Consider the following 16,871-nt stretch of genomic DNA (forward strand, 5'->3'; position numbering starts at 1 on the left):
TCAGACAGAAAAACTGCCATGAGAAACAGAATGCTCTGAAGCATAGTCATTATTTCTACATGAAGAAATGGCAGAAGAATAGAAAGGGAAGTAAATCATACCATAATTTTCATCTAGTTTACCAAACAGGAGTAAGACTACAAACTTTTCAAGTTTTCATTGACTGCATCTTTCATGATACTGCAGTGTAAGTGAATTCCATAATTAACTTCACAGAGTGAATTTTACAAAAAAACCTACACAGTGTCTGTTTTCAACCTGAAAGTTTTAAAAGTGCTTTTCCACTGTAAAAAATGACTCTCTTCAACCAAATACTCGCGTTTGTGCATAGTGACATGAGAAAATTGAGAGGTATGTCTGCACAGAGCCACTACATCATTGGAACAGTATGTCTGAACATTTGGGTAATAAGGCACAGATGTGAGGCAGAGGACTTGGCACTACCAAGGTAACAACAAAGCATTCACCACTGTGTTATGATGGGTTAAAAAGCCACATTTGAGAAGAATAAAAGAATGCTCCTCCTCCCTGAAATGCTAAATGATATTACACCTTTTATCTGTTTAAAATTCTATAAAGAATAAGAAATTCAAATAACTACATTCAAACTTATGAACAAAATATATAAAATGCATTAATATTTTCATCTATAATACAACATATTTATGCAATGGCACACAAAGTTTAACTGCAAAAAAAGCCAAACTCAACAGGAATCCACATGGCCTCTATGTTGCAAAACAATGCATACTAATCTGAAGGACCCAATAGCCAATGGAAGGGTGGTTGTTGTTGACTTTTAGTCGTGATTCTGGCCCTTAATCAGAAGGGATCATTGTTGTAGAGTGTCCTATTTACAGGCATCAAGCTAAGATAATGCAACAAGATATAAACATTAGTTATAATTAAGGCTATTTCAGTTATAAGTAGTATGGTATTTTTGTTAGCCATTACTAAACCACATGACACAACATAGTTATGGATCCAGGGCTACTTTAATTCAATGAATTTGGAGCTAAAAACTAATTTTCTGCCCAGAAAAGGAAGAGAACAACTTACCCGAGGTCCCTGATCACCCTGTTCTCCCTGTAGAGTAGGAAAATGAGAAGATAGTTTTTAGAATAAAGTCTATAAATGACGCTCATTAGAAAGATCTAAATATAACACAGTATAAGTCAGGCCAGTATGGATTTCCACTAACTTAATTTGTTTCTGCTATATATTTTCTTACCTTATCACCTTTTGGACCAGGAGGGCCCTGAAATAAGGAGAAAAGAAAGAGAAAAAATTTTTAATAAATTTTAAAATATAGCTTGAATAGATCAGCTAGGTTTAGTCACAAGATTCATGCAAAGGACACAGATCTGTACCTGTCAATGAGGTTTCTCAAGGAATTTTAAGTTCTAAAACTATAATTATAATATGATTAGAATGCAAAAATGATATTATATATATATAAACAGGAAAGCATACATGTCATAAGTATATAAAATGCTGAATAAATTTTCACAAGCTAAACATATCTAATGTACATAGAATGTAGCTAAAGACCCAAAAGCTCCTGTTGCTATGTTTGCTTATTACTTCTCACCACCAATAGTAATCACTATTCTGACCTCTGATAGAATAGTTTACCTGTTTTTGTACTCTATATAAATGTACTTATATAAATGGAATCATCCATTCAGTGTTTTAGCCTCTTTTGCTTAGCATGTGTGAAATTCATGCAAAATTTTGTGTGTAGTTGTAGATCGTTCTCAATACTTTTAATATCACTCTGTGTGAATAAACCATTATTTATTTATTTGTCCTACTATTGACATCCATTTGTTTCAAGAATTTTTAGGTCTTGGTTATTACAAATATACTCCTATAAACATCCTAGTGTATGTCTTTTGCTGAAAAACTGTATACATTTCTATTGAGTGTATATCTAGGAGTGGAATTTTTACATTACAGAGAATATATATGTTTGGGTTATTAGTTAGTTCAGTTCAGTTCAGTCGCTCATTCGTGTCTGACTCTTTGCAACCCCATGAATTGCAGCACGCCAGGCCTCCCTGTCCATCACAAACTCCCAGAGTCTACCCAAACTCATGTCCATCGAGTTGGTGATTCCATCCAGCCATCTCATCCTCTGTCGTCCCCTTCTCCTCCTGCCCCCAATCCCTCCCAGTATCAGGGTCTTTTCCAATGAGTCAACTCTTCGCATGAAGTGGCCAAAGTATTGGAGTTTCAGCTTCAACATCAGTCCTTCCAATGAACACCCAGGACTGATCTCCTTTAGGATGGACTGGTTGGATCTCCTTGCAGTCCAAGGGACTCTCAAAAGTCTTCTCCAACACCACAGTTTAAAAGCATCGATTCTTTGGTGCTCAGCTTTCTTCACAGTCCAGCTCTCACATCCATACATGACTACTGCAAAAACCATAGGCTTGACTAGATGGACCTTTGTTGGCAAAGTAATGTCTCTGCTATTAGTTAGTAGATACTGTCAAATAGTTTTTCAGTATGGTTCTAACAATTATACTTCCATCAGCAATGTGCAAATTTTCAGTTCCCCTGTATCATCACCAATACTTGGTATTTTCCATCTTTTTCATTTTAGACATCCTGGTGGGAGGTGTAGTAGTTTCACATAGTGTTTTAATTTTTGAATTTCTCCACTGATTAAGTTGAACTCTTTTTAATAAATGTATTGATCATTTTGTATCTTTGTATCTTCTTCTATACAATATTTGTTTATATCATTTTCTATTGAGTTGTCCTATTATTTGCTAGAGTTCATCATATACTATACATTGGATAAATAGATTAGATAGACAGATAAGAGCTCTTTACATATCTGAATATGAGTCTTTTGTCAGAAAAGAATGTATTTATTACAAATATATTCTCCCACACTGCATGTTGAGTTTACATTCTCTTAAAGGTGTTTTCGATGAATAGAAGTTCTTAAACTCAAATTGACATTTTTTCTGTTTATAGTTATCTCTTTTAGTGTTCCACTTAAGAAATTTTTGCCTCTTCCAAGGTCATTTATATGATGTGAGGTCAAAGTCAAGATGCTTTTCTTCCCCATATGGCTATCAAATTAACCCAAAAGCATTCACTGAAAATGCCTCCTTTGCCCATCAAAGTACAGTGTTATCTTTGTCATAAATCAGATGATGGGTGGGCCTTGGGATTTCTATTTTGTTGGACAGTTGTCTATTCTTCAGCCACTGAGATTTTTTTACCTTTGAACAAAAATACTAGCAGGAAACACGAATTCTAGAGGCATCGATTTTTTTCCCCCCTAGCTCTCAAAGTTTTTAAGAGCTAAAGATACAGAGAGCTGATCATTGGAAAAGACCCTGATCCTGGGAAAGATTTAGGACAGGAGGAGAAGGGGACAACAGAGGATTAGATGGTTGGATAGCATCACCGACTCAATGGACATGAAGTCTGAGCAAGCTCTAGGAGATAGTGAAGGACAGGGAAGCCTGGTGTGTTGCAGTCCATGGGGTCGCAAAGCATCGAACAGGAATGAGCGACTGAACAAAAACAACAAAGATGAAGTCATGTCTCAGGACTCAGCCTACCAGAGGAAGTGGAGCATTTCAGCTACCTTCAATCTCTCACCGTCTTCTTTAGCAGAGTTGGGAGACAAACACAAGTTAAGACGGAGGTAAAGCCAAAGTCCTAGCAAAGTGTCCCTCCCAAGGTCCTATGGAGACTGCTGTCTCATTTCAGGTGGGAAGGTAAGAATGCTCTATCTACCAAAATGTATACTGCTAAACATGAGTTGCAGAGGAGCTGTGCCAAATTCCCACTCTGCAGCACTTCTGGTAACAGCTGTAAGGTTAGCATGACATTAACAAGAACATCATGTCTTCTATTTTGTACATTTCACCATCAACAAAGGACTTTCACCTGTTACTACATTTACTCTTCTCCCAATCTAATGAGGAAAGTATCATGATATCCCTGTTACAGATTCCAGAAATAAAACTTGAAGATTATCAAGGTTAGGTCTCTTGTAAGTGAGGGGGCCAGGACTGTAAGCTAGTCTTGTGTGACTTTAAAAGCAGTGGATTGGGGGGCTAAGTGTTGGGATGCAGCTCTAGAACTCGATTCTCAGAAAACCTACTGGGTGCCTGCTTTCACTAGATGCTCTCTTGAATGTCTTCCAATTGCCTTTCATAGTGTCAAGGACAGTGGCCTCAAGATCTCAAGTTTAAAATGTAGGAAAGAGGAATTTTAGAGCATCTGGGAGAGTGAAATGGGCTAAGATTATGGAAGCAACTAGACAAACCCTTTTCTTTCTTATGCCCTGATAATTTTGCCATTAAAATGGGAACCTAAGAAAACTATGTTTCTTAACATTTTTCTTAATATTTTCAGTGAATCAGGTAGCATGTAATGAGAACAGTTTGTCTGGTATCTTTTAAAATTAAGTTTAAGAAATGTATTGGTCATTCTTGATGCACACAAAATGCTCACTAATGCTCTACAAGAAGGATTTTGGTTTTGGTCGAGCAGAAGAAACCTAAAGAAAAGAATTAGAGGATACCTAGCATCAATTTTGAGAATTACAATGGAAATTCTGGTCTTGATTTGATTAAGTAGCATGTTGTTTAACTAATTAGATTTTTATGTACATTCGGTGAATGCCTATGAAGAGTTTGGCAATGCTCTAAACACTGGTGGAGGATATAGTGGGACACACTGATTTAGAAAAGCTAAACAGACTCTTCTGGAGAAGCTAAATAGCCTATTGCCAAACACTTCTCATATACTGGTGTTAAGAAAAATGACCCCTAAAACAGCCAGCTACTGTAAGGTCACTTACAATTACTGTGAACTCATCTCCAGTCTCTTCCTCCCATCGTCACCAAAAGATTCTCTTTAAAGTTTAGTTTTCTTTTGCGTGCAAGATTTTAGAGGCCAAGCCTCTCATTGTTTCCGTCCCCCAAATTCACTTTGTTAGCTGATATGGCAGGTCTGAGGTCAAAGCTTTTATGAAATTATTTTACAGTGGGCAACAGAGATGACTCTTTTCCCCAAAGTCCAATTACTAATGCCAAAGCCACATGTGTCCACTAGAGTCCTTTAGACAACTTGCCACGAGTGAGGATGCTTAATTCATGAACATATGAAAATTCGCATTCACAATTGAGCAATAAATACTGCTGCTTCAAAAGGGAGTGTTTCTGAGCAGACAGAATGGCGTCCTGGCACCTGCCAGCTCAAGACAGAGCTGAAGCAGAGGTCAGCCTCCATCCACAGCTGCGGTGGCTGCTCTGGACACTCCAGACCCCATTTGTGCTCCCAGGATTAACGCAGGTGTTTTCTTCTGCTCTGAGTGAAATCTCACCCTTCTTTCTAAACTGGATCCTTTACACTGTAAATATGCGTTAAATGTGCAGAAATACATGAGCTACCTTAGCAACATAGGTAGTATTTCAAAATTTGGAAGCCATGATCCTTTTAAATTAAAACATTAGAATTGAAAGAATGGTTACTTTGATTACTTTAAAATTAAAGCTGGGTCATGATTTAAGTTTTGTGTTTTGTTTTGTTTTTTTGTCTTTAGAGTAAAACAAAACAAAATCCTCTGGTATAAACTGAAGGATAGGAAGCAATACAAATTAATAAATTATTTGAATCAGAGTATTTTATAATGGCTCTTTGCTGCTTCCACCTACACTGAGCTAGCAATCTAATATTTAGTGGACAAATATGTTGTCCAGGTATCAGTATCAATGGCTGGTTGGTAAGTACTTGAAAGTAAAAGCCTGTTGCTAAAACAAGGTTGAGGTCAATGGGAAGGAAATATCGTAAAATTACTTATCACAAATAGGTAAATAGAGTCACAGCTTTATATGAGGCTTTCTTTAGGATTCCTGTCCTTCTGATCTTATCTAGTATGTTGAAGTCAGATTTTTAATAATGTCTACTTTAATAAATAAATAAGAATATTTGAAACAATATTTATAAATAGTTTTATATAATTAGCTCTAATTACATAAACTTGGAGGTGTTAACAAAATCTTTATTATTAGTGCTGTTATCTAATATCTGGAACATTTCTTTTAGAGCACTGTTAGTGTTCTTAACTTACTACCAAAGCATTTATAAATTTCAGTGGCAAACTTCAAATTAGTTCCTATTCAAATGACTTCAAATACAGAACTTAGAGCAACAAACCTATTTGTAACAAGACTTTAATGTGGGCCTATAATAATTTTAGTCTCCTCAATTCTGTTTCTATACAAACACCTAAGGTTTTAGCTCTTCTTCCACAGTCTATTATCTACTTCAATTAAATGATAAAACCAAATTAAAAGCAAAAGAATAAGAGGCACAATAAATGAAATTCAGGAAAATATGAATTTCAATCTACATAAAAGTAATTGAAATATATATGGAAAAGACAGATATATTCATAGAGGTTGAATGGCCCAATAAAGGCATTTCACTCACAAGAACTGTAAATTTTGTCTACTTTGAACTGGCAACAGCTAAAGACGGAATGATTTTTATAAGACAGGAATCATGAAAAAAATAAATAAATTTTGCCAGAAGTATAAAAATGGAAAAGGAGCAAACCCTGGAAATTCTTGGCAGCCAAAACTGCTGAAATAAGAATAATGGAATAAGAACCCCAGAAAAGTGTAAATCATCTGTATTTTTGATATAAAACAATCCTTTTTCTGATGAATCTTTGCATTACTGTAGAATTGTGAGGACAAGCAAGTTTCATTTTCTAAGCATTTATGGCCAACTGTAGTGGCTCAGATGGTAAAGAATCTGCCCGCAATGCAGGAGACCTGGGTTCAATCCCTGGGTTGGGAAGATCCCCTGGAGGAGGACATGGGTACCCATTCCAGCATTCTTGCTTGGAGAATTCCAGGGACAGAGGAGCCTAGTGGGGCTACAGGCCCAGGGGGTCGTAAAGAGTCAGACATGGCTGAGTGACTAACACTTTCACTTTCACTTTTTCATCAGTCAGGCAATGTAGTCTGAGTCTGGACATGTAAATATAATTATATCTAGTGAAATAGATGCTGTGTTGTAGGAGTACAGAAAGGAATGAAGGTAGGAGAGTTGGAATTTAAAAGATGATATTGTAACTGGCTCTGGAAAGTTGGCTGGGATAAGGGAGACTGGGGTAGGAGGTGGGGGGAATGTGCCTGTTCAGGCAGAAGGGATGAACATGCAGATGTGTGAGAGGCTATCTGGCCATCAGAGAAAGATGAGGAGTTCAGAGTGGTAAGAATATATGTGGTGTGGGGAGTAGAGATAGGGAATAGCAGGAAAGAGATTTGGAAAGACTAGCTAACAATACTCAGGTCACTGGGCTGATTCGGTCATCAATTTAACAAGGGAGGGGCAAGATCAAGTGTGCTTCATGAAACTTTGATGAGAGCATGGAATGCTTTTCTTCTTAGGAAGTTGTTGCCTTGGTCCAAGAGAGACATGGCAAAAATCTGAATTAAAATCATGACAATGAGGACACAGGGAAAGTTCTAGATTTAGGAGACATTTCTGAGGTAGAATTAACAAGCCCAGTTAACTCTTTGGACTTGGGGGCCACTGACAGATCATCATGGTTGAAGAAGTCCTACTCATTTGAAGTTTGCAACTTAGTGCATTTGAAGAAAAGCACTGACCTAAGCTGGTTTAGGGTTTCCCTGGTGGCTCAGATGGTAAAAAAATTTGCCTGCAATGTTGGAGACCGGGGTTCGATCCCTGGATGGGGAAGATCCCCTGGAGAAGGAAAGGATACCCACTCCAGTATTCTTGCCTGGAGAATTCCAAGGACAGAGGAGCCTGGTGGGCTACAGTCCATGTGGTTGTAAAGAGTTGGACATGACTGAGCAGCTAAAACTTTCACTTTTCAAGCTGGTTCAACCTTGATAAACACAGCAGCTCCAGAGTTAAGTGAACCATATGAAGTGTAAAACCTGGTTTTAGGGATGTATTTCAAATTCAAAGAGAGTATTGGCAGATTTGGCTGACCTAATCAAAAATAGCTGAGAGAGAGAGAGAGAGTTCTCATACAGTTGGGTAAAAAAAACATGGATGATATATGGTAGTCATACTGTGCTGCCACCATACCGAAACCATCCTTCTTCTAGGTTAACTTATAAATAAAGTATATTTCCCATAAACTGAACATGGAATTACTATATTTTAAAAGCCATCATTTCTGTAGTCTTTTAAGGAAAAAGAAGACAGTCTGCTGCACGGCCATTCTCTGGAAGCACAGCACAACTTCGGTGGCCACTGCATGTTTGATGTCTGTGTGCTTAGGCACCCTTGAAAACATTTCTTTATCAATATCCATAGTCTCTCAGGGATGAAGGAAACATGAAGTATTTGGTGTTCTCTTGCTCAAGTAGGATGGAAGCCTCATTTCTATTCATTGCAAGATTTATCTTCTCCCTGACTATATCATTCGCTTGGCCCATTGTACCAATGAGATAAGATACTCAAACCCATATAGGCAAGAAGAAACTGAATTTGGGACCGTGGTTCTCAGCATACATCTGAAACTGCACAAAATCATACTGCAAATAGCATTAACAATGAAAAAATCTACCATTTACTTGAAAAATAGGGACCCTAGCTATTTGCATATGGATAAATCTACCTTTGTATGAATAAAGTGCACTTCACATAGGTTCACCTCTAACTAAAATGTGAACATGTGTTCTTCCAAGGATATACCTCAATCTTGAACTCATATGTATATATCATCTTTTGCTTTACCACCATAATATATTTTTAGGAACATTTATTTCTCAAATCACCATTTTTTTTGTTTCACAGAATTTTGACTTTGCAAATAACTTCAGCTAATAATGTGCAAATATAAAGCTTTTTATGGAAAACCTGAAGTGAAAATGTAGGAACTCCTATGTATAAGTATAGATCAGTGTATGGTTGTATGTGTGCTTGTGTATAATTTCTTTTTAAACATTTCAGAAAAAAGTAAAAAAGAAAAAGAAAAAAGTATAATGGGGGGAATTATTTTTAAATAAAATACATAAAATAAATTATCTTGGTGATTAAAAGCTCAAGGTTTGGAGTCAAACAGATCCAGACTCAAATCCTGGTTGTCATCACCTGTGTGATCTTGCAGGTTAAATACTCTCTTTGAGCCTCAGTTTCTTCATCTGAAAAATGGAGTAAGCAATGCTTACTATTTGCTTAAATAAAACATTGTCCATGAAGGAACTTGTAGAATGCCTGATCTACTAATGGTAATAATTATGATTCACACACTCAACATTTAAAACACTTTAACCATTATAAACATAAAAGTAAATTTCTTTTTCAGATACTTGACCTGAGGATGAAGAAAGTAAACATATTGATTTCCTAAAATCAATAAGCAATGCAGTGAGAAATGTATTAGGTAGAAAGTTGAAAACATTTGAAGAATCTGCAGGTTTAATATAGTTTATTTCAATGTTCAGGAATTATCACCAAAAACAAAACATTTTAATGTCATTTTAATCACATTACTTTAATGACTAAATAAGATCAAACTTTAGGCCCTAGAACTACTTAGTCATCCTAGTATACAGTAGGTGCTCAATCAACTCTTGTGAATTGAACACACAGAAATATAAGAATGCCTCAAAACTCCCTGTGTTCAAAGAAACAACATACAAAAGAATTATACAAGAACCAGATTCAATGTTGCTGCAGAAGAACTGTGTTTATTATAGTGTCGAACTCTGCTAAGCCAGGAAAGGGAGTTATAGCTATAAACAGATTCATAGCTTCAGACTTTACACCTTTCATTTTGCACTGAAGATTAAAAGAGACAAAGCAGAAAAGGAGGATCAGTATATTACAGAAATTTAAAATATCAAAACCAGCCCCCTTTATTGAGAAACTAATCTTTACAGCTCTTATTTTCTGGGCATTTTCTGTAGTAAGATCGTAACTGTAAGTTCTTTTGTGATGTCAGCTTGAGCCTTGAACGAGGAACTATATGTACCCATGATCAGTTTTAAATCATAAGTAGCTGCCATAAGGAAACAATTAGTGAGGTCTAGCACTAAAAGAAAATTTAGAAAAACCAAACATTAAAAAAAGGACTCTCAAAAGCAAGGTTGATGTAGCTCAATGGAGTTAAGGGCTTATAAAACAGCAGGAACCAGGGAAGCTCACTCTGGCTTTCTTTCCTAACACAATACAAATTAAATACAGTCAAATTACTGCACCTGCCAATCAAAACCAAGAGGTCCCTTCTTTCTAGAATCATCCCTTACATTCAAATATTGTAAGAGATTGTCAAAACTTTTTTTGTTTAACTTTACTTTTTTTTTTAAAACTCATTTGTAAGAGGTCAAATAAAATGAACTCCATGGTGAAAGACTTGGAATCCTAAACATTCCTTTTGTCGAAAGAAAGTATCAACTTGCTCTCTAAATGCCCACAGTAGCCCCTGTGATTTTACAGCTAATGGTGTAAACTATCCTACAATACTCTTAGTGTCCTCAATATAACTAAAATGTATTCAGAAGTAGATCCATCTTTAAACCTTGTGTTTCATTTACAATCGTCTATTTTTGCATGGTTCCTAATATACTGTCTCCAAATCATTTTGCCCAGGCTATTTAAGAAATATGGATTTGAAGGTCACTTTGATTCTTGGCTTCCCTTGTAGTATCTCATAGAGCAATATTGATTTTGTGAAGGGCACCTAAACAGAACCCAGGAATGGGAGAGTATCATGTTCCCTTTGAGTCTAAGGAGATTCAGAGAGGGGATGGAAAAAAGAACTGTCAGATGAGGCTGGGAGAGCCTGAATGCGATTTCTCTATGATTCCTGAGCTTCCTATATAAATTAGAAGCCCAATCTCCCTCATTCTCAGCTGATGACTAAGTAGAGCAAAAGCATTTAATGGAAGCTTCTGCAACTACCATGCTCTCCATCTCCATATTTTCCTATATCTTCACCTCCTCTCTCCTGGGTGTGAAGGTAATATCATATTTATTCCCTCCACCCTCATGCTGCTTTTCATTGTTGCTCTCACTTGTCTTTTCAACCATTACCATTAATTTCCAAAATATACAAACAGTTTATACAACTCAACAACAAAAAAGCAAACAACCCAACTGAAAAATAGATATAAGTCCTAAAGAGGCATTTCCCCAAAGAATAAATACAAATTGCCAATAGGCACATGAAAAGATGCTCAACGTCGCTAATTATTGGAGAAATGCAAATCAAAACTACAATAAGGTACTACCTCACACTGGTTAAAATGGCCATCATTAAAAACTCTACAAATAACAAATGCCAGAGAGGATGTGGAGAAAAGGGAACCCTCCTATACTGTCGGTGTGAATCTAACTTGGTGCAGTCACTATGGAGAACGGTATGGAGGTTCCTCAGAAAACTGAAAACAGAATTACCATACGGTCCAGCAATCCCACTACTGAGCATATACGTGGACGAAATCATAATTGAAGAAGATACATGCAGTCCTGTGTTCACAGCAGCACTAGTCACAATAGCCAAGGCCTGGAGACAACTAAAATGTTCATCAGCAGAGGGATGGATAAAGAAGACGTTACATATATACAACGGAATACTACTCAGCTATACAAAAGAACAAATTAATGCAACTAGATATCGTCAGACTGAAGTAAGTCAGAAAGACAAATACCACATGATATCACTTATATGTAGAATATAAAATATGACCCAAGTGAACTTATCTATGAAACAAACAATCACAGATACAGAGCACAGACTGGTCGCTCCAAAGGGGAGGGACTGAGGGACAGTGGGAGGCTGGGGTTAGCAGATGTAAGCTATTACACACAGAATGGATAAACAACAAGGTCCTACTGTATAGCCCAGAGAATTATGTTCAGTATCCTTTGAAAAACCATAATGGAAAAGAATATTTAAAAGGAATTGTGTGTATATATATATATACACACACACACATATATATAACTGAATCATTTTGCTGTTTAGCTGAAATTAATACAACATTGTCAGTCAACTATACTTCAATAAAAAATAAAAATAAATAAAAATAAAAAACCCATTATAGTTCCCTTGGATTCTTCTCCTCGGTCTTCAAACACATTCTCGCCCCCCTGTCTTAAAGTCAAAGGGAAGAAAAGTTGCCTTTGCCCTCTATTTCACCATTCTAAGGTCCTAACTTCATACCGTCTCCATCAAACTTCCCTAAATAATAGACTGGTCATAGAAAGAAAGGAAATTGAATTTGAGGGAAGAGAAAGGAGGTAGCAGAGTAGAAGTCATATTTTTACATTCTGGCCTTGGGAAAAATAAAGTAACATGAGTTGAAATACATATTGGTCTTGAGGGCATTTCTTTCCATCAGAAAGAAGAAAGCTGAGCTATGGGAAGGGAAACTGCTGAGCCACTCATTGGAGGCCTGGAAATGAGTTACCCTGGGCTAAACCAAAACTAAATAAACCAGAGCTTTGAGGAGGGTTGACAAAGCCCATAAATGTCAAGATTGCCCACATTTGTGTCTAAACCTTTTGTCTTTCCATTTTACTTCCTTCATCAGCTATCAAATATACTATTCGGCTTTAAGTATTACCTGACTTATGTCCTAAATTCTTTTCCAAGCTGCAATCCTGCATTCGCAACTGCTCACCAGATGTCTAAGCCAAGATATGCCATCATCAGCTCAACATTCCCAAACCAAACTTCTCAGTTTCTACTGCAAGCCAGTCATGACTTCTGACTTCTCTGTTTTTGGTGCACACATTGCTACTCTGCAAGCCTAAAAACTCAGGTGTTATGCCTGATTCAGTAAATGGACTCTATTGACAAGTTCTATATTCATTCTCCCCCAAATCCTTTGAGTCTAGCTTTCCATTTCGTTGCTAGCACCCTCATTTCATGAAAATAAGAATTTAGTCTGTAAGCATCTTTAGTCTTCCTTTATTCTACTTCACCCTACATTCTTTTGTCAGGTTCTGTTTTCTAAGGCACATTTCTGAACATATCATTTCTCAGCTCAAAAAACATCCAGGGCTTATTTGTAATTCACAATGAAAAAGTTGTTATAGGCAACGAGCCTCCAAGGATGCAAAAGCTATTAGGTGACACGTTGTGGAAAGCAGGCCAATACCACTGACCTGTCAATCAACCAAACATTTTATGCCTCTTGACATGATGAAGTAAGAAGTAAATTATGCCTTTACAAGAGAGTCTTCCTGAAAATCAAATCAGAACCTAATCAACCCTCTAAACAGAACTTACAGAAGATATTTAAAAGAAATACAGAAGGTAAGAGAATAAATTAAACAGCACCATAAGAAAGTCAGATCAATCCAGAATGTGGGGCATTCTATATATAGGACAAATGTCCTGGAAAAATTGATGACATGAAAAAATAAAATGAGAAGGAAGGTGACTGTAGAATAAAAGAGATTGAAGAGCTATAGCAATTAAATTCCAAGCGTGGGTTTTGGATCTTGATTCAAACCAATAAAGGGATGTTTTTGAGACAACTGAGGTAGTTTGAATATGAACTGGGTATGATGACATTTAAATAATTATTATTTTTATTAGAGTCAAAAATGAAATGATGGCTATGTTACAGAAAGGTTATCAATTAGAGATTAATATTTCAGCATTTACACTTGTAATGATATGATATCCAAGTTTTAGTTTTAAATACACCATCAAAAAACAAAAAATAAATGAGAGGGAGAGATTCATGAAACAATATTAGCCTTGGATAATTCTTTTTTTATTGAAGGATAATTGCTTTACAGAATTTTGTTGTTTTCTGTCAAACCTCAACATTAATAAGCCATAGGTATACATATATACTCTCCCTTTTGAACCTCCCATGCATCTCCCACTCCATCCCACCCCTCTAGGTTGATACAGAGCCCCTGTTTGAGTTTCCTGAGCCATACAGCAAATTCCCATTGGCTATCTATTTTATATATGGTAATGCGAGTTTCCATGTTACTCTTTCCATACATCTCACCCTCTCTTCCCCTCTCCCCTTGTCCATAAGTCTATTCTCTATGTCTGCTTCTCCATTGCTGCCCTGTAAATAAATTCTTCATTACCATTTTTCTAGATTCTGTACATACGTGTTAGAATACGGTATTTATCTTTCTCTTTCTGACTCACTTCACTCTGTATAATAGGTTCTAGGTTCATCCACCTCATCAGAACTGACTCAAATGTGATCCTTTTTACAGCTGAGTAATATTCCACTGTGTATATGTGCCACAACTTCTTTATCCATTCATCTGTCGATGGACATCTAGGTTGCTTCCATGTTCTGGCTATTGTAAATAGTGCTGCAGTGAACACTGGGATACATGTGTCTTTTTCAGTTTTGGTTTCCTCAGAGTATAGGCCTAGGAGTGGGATTGCTGGGTCATATGGTGGTTTTATTCCTAGTTTTTTAAGGAATCTCCATACCGTCTTCCATAGTGGCTGTATCAATTTACATTCCCACCGACAGTGCAAGAGCATTCCCTTTTCTCCACCCCCTCTCCAGCATTTACTGTTTGTAGACTTTTTGGTGATGGCCATTCTGACTGGTGTGAGGTGATATCTCATTGTAGTTTTGATTTGCATTTCTCTAATAATGAGCGATGTTGAGCATCTTCTCATGTGTTTGTTAGCCATCTGTATGTCTTCTTTGGAGAAATGTCTGCTTAAGTCTTTTTCCCACTTTTTGATTGGGTTGTTTGCTTTTCTGGCATTGAGTTGTATGAGCTGCTTGTATATTTTGGAAATTAATCCTTTGTCAGTTGTTTCATTTGCTATTATTTTCTCCCACTCTGAGGGTTGTCTTTACACCTTGCTTATAGTTTCCTTTGCTGTGCAAAAGCTTTTAAGTTTAATCAGGTCCCACTTGTTTACTTTTGTTTTTATTTCCGTTACCCTAGGAGGTGCGTCATAAAGGATCTTGCTTTGATTTCTGTCAATGAGTGTTCTGCTTATGTTTTCCTCTAGTTTTACAGTTTCTGGTCTTACATTTAGGGCTTTAACCCATTTTGAGTTTATCTTTGCGTATGGCATTAGGAAGTGTTCTAATTTCATTCTTTTACATGTAGCTGTCCAGTTTCCCCAGCATAATTTATTGAAGAGACTGTCTTTTCCCCATTGTATATTCTTGCCTCCTTTGTCAAAAATAAGGTACCCATAGGTGCATGGGTTTATTTCTGGGCTTTCTATATTGTTCCATTGGTCTATATTTCTGTTTTTGTGCCAGTACCATACTGTCCTGATGACTGTAGCTTTGTAGTATAATCTGAAGTCAGGAAGGTTGATTCCTCCAGCTTCATTCTTCTTTCTCAGGACTGTTTTGGCTATTTGGGGTCTTTTGTGTTTCATATGAATAGTGAAATTTTTTGTTCTAGTTCTGTGAAAAATGCCATTGGTAATATGATAGAGATCACATTGAGTCTGTAGATTGCATTTGTTAGTACAGTCATTTTCATAATATTGATTCTTCCTACCCAGGAACATAGAATGTCTCTCCATCTGTTTATGTTGTCTTTGATTCCTTTCATTAGTGTCTCATAATTTTCTGTGTACAGTTCTTTTGTCTCCTTAGGTAATTTTATTAATAGATATTTAATTCCTTTTGTTGCAATGGTGAATAGGATTGATTCCTTAATTTATCTTTCTGATTTTTCTTTGTTAATATATAGAAATGAAAGTGATTTCTGTGTATTGACTTTGTATTCTGCAACTTTGCTAAATTCACTGATTAGCTCTAGTAATTTTCTGATACTATATTTAGAGTTTTCTATGTACAGTATCATGTCATCTGCAAACAGTGAGAGCTTTACTTCTTTTCTGATCTGGATTCCTTTTATTTCTTTTTCTTTTCTGATTGCTTTAGCTAGGACTTCCAGAACTATGTTGAATAATAGTGGTGAAAGTGGACACCCTTGTCTTGTTCCTGATCTTAGGGGGAATGCTTTCAGTTTCACCATTGAGAATAATATTTGCTGTAGGCTTATCTTATATGGCCTTTACTATATTGAGGTAGGTTCCTTCAGTGTTCATTTTTTAAAGAGTTTTAATCATAAATGGGTGCTGAATTTTGTCAAAGACTTTTTCTGCATCTATTGAGATTACCATGATTTTTATCTTTCAATTTGTTAACATGGTGTATCACATTGATTGATTTGCATATATTGAAGAATTCTTGTATTCCTGGAATAAACCAACTTGATCATGGTGTATGAGCTTTTCGATGTATTGTTGAATTCTGTTTGCTAAAATTTTTGCATCTATGTTCATCAGTGATATTGGCCTGTAGTTTTCTTTTTGTGTGTTTTCTTTGTCTGGTTTTGGTATCAGGTGCCCGTGTAGCAGGAGTTTGGAACTGTTCCTTCCTCTGCAATTTTTTGAAAGAGTTTTAGAAGGATAGGCATTAGCTATTCTCTAAATGGTTGATAGAATTCTCCCATGAAGCCATCTGGTCCTGGGCTTTTTATTTTTTAGCTGGGGGGAGATTTTTGATCACAGCTTCAATTTCAGTGCTTGTAATTGGGTTGTTCATAATTTCTATTTCTTCCTGGTTCAGTCTTGGAAGATTGAACATTTCTAAGAATCTGTCCATTTCTTCCAGGTTATCCATTTTATTGCCATATAGTTAGTTGTTCCTAATAGTCTCTTATAATCCTTTCTATTTCAGCATTGTCTGTTGTAACCTCTCCTTTTTCATTTCTAATTTTGTTCATTTGATTCTTCTCTCTCTTTTTCTTGATGATTTTGGCTAAAGGTTTGTCAATTTTGTTTACCTTCTCAAAGAACCAGTTTTTAGTTTTATTAATCTTTACAATTGTTTCTTTCATTTCTTTTTCATTTATTTCTGCTTGGA

The 16,871-nt window shown here is 36.3% G+C and overlaps 1 protein-coding gene across 3 annotated transcripts in view; it reads right to left on the minus strand.

Annotated features, from left to right (window-relative positions):
- The window catches only part of COL25A1 (collagen type XXV alpha 1 chain), a 499,505-nt gene that overhangs the window by 183,220 nt on the left and 299,414 nt on the right, over positions 1 to 16,871 (minus strand). For all 3 annotated transcript variants that reach the window (XM_081556987.1, XM_081556824.1, XM_081556908.1), the window contains 2 exons: positions 1,232 to 1,258; positions 1,060 to 1,086 (listed from right to left, as the gene is read on the minus strand). In XM_081556987.1, the coding sequence (XP_081413113.1) occupies positions 1,060 to 1,086; positions 1,232 to 1,258 (54 nt within the window). The remainder of the gene's footprint in view (positions 1 to 1,059; positions 1,087 to 1,231; positions 1,259 to 16,871) is intronic.

Source organism: Giraffa tippelskirchi, chromosome 1 (assembly GCF_054371585.1).
Source record: "Giraffa tippelskirchi isolate mGirTip1 chromosome 1, T2T-mGirTip1v1.2.pri, whole genome shotgun sequence".
Taxonomy (NCBI): Eukaryota; Metazoa; Chordata; class Mammalia; order Artiodactyla; family Giraffidae; genus Giraffa; species Giraffa tippelskirchi.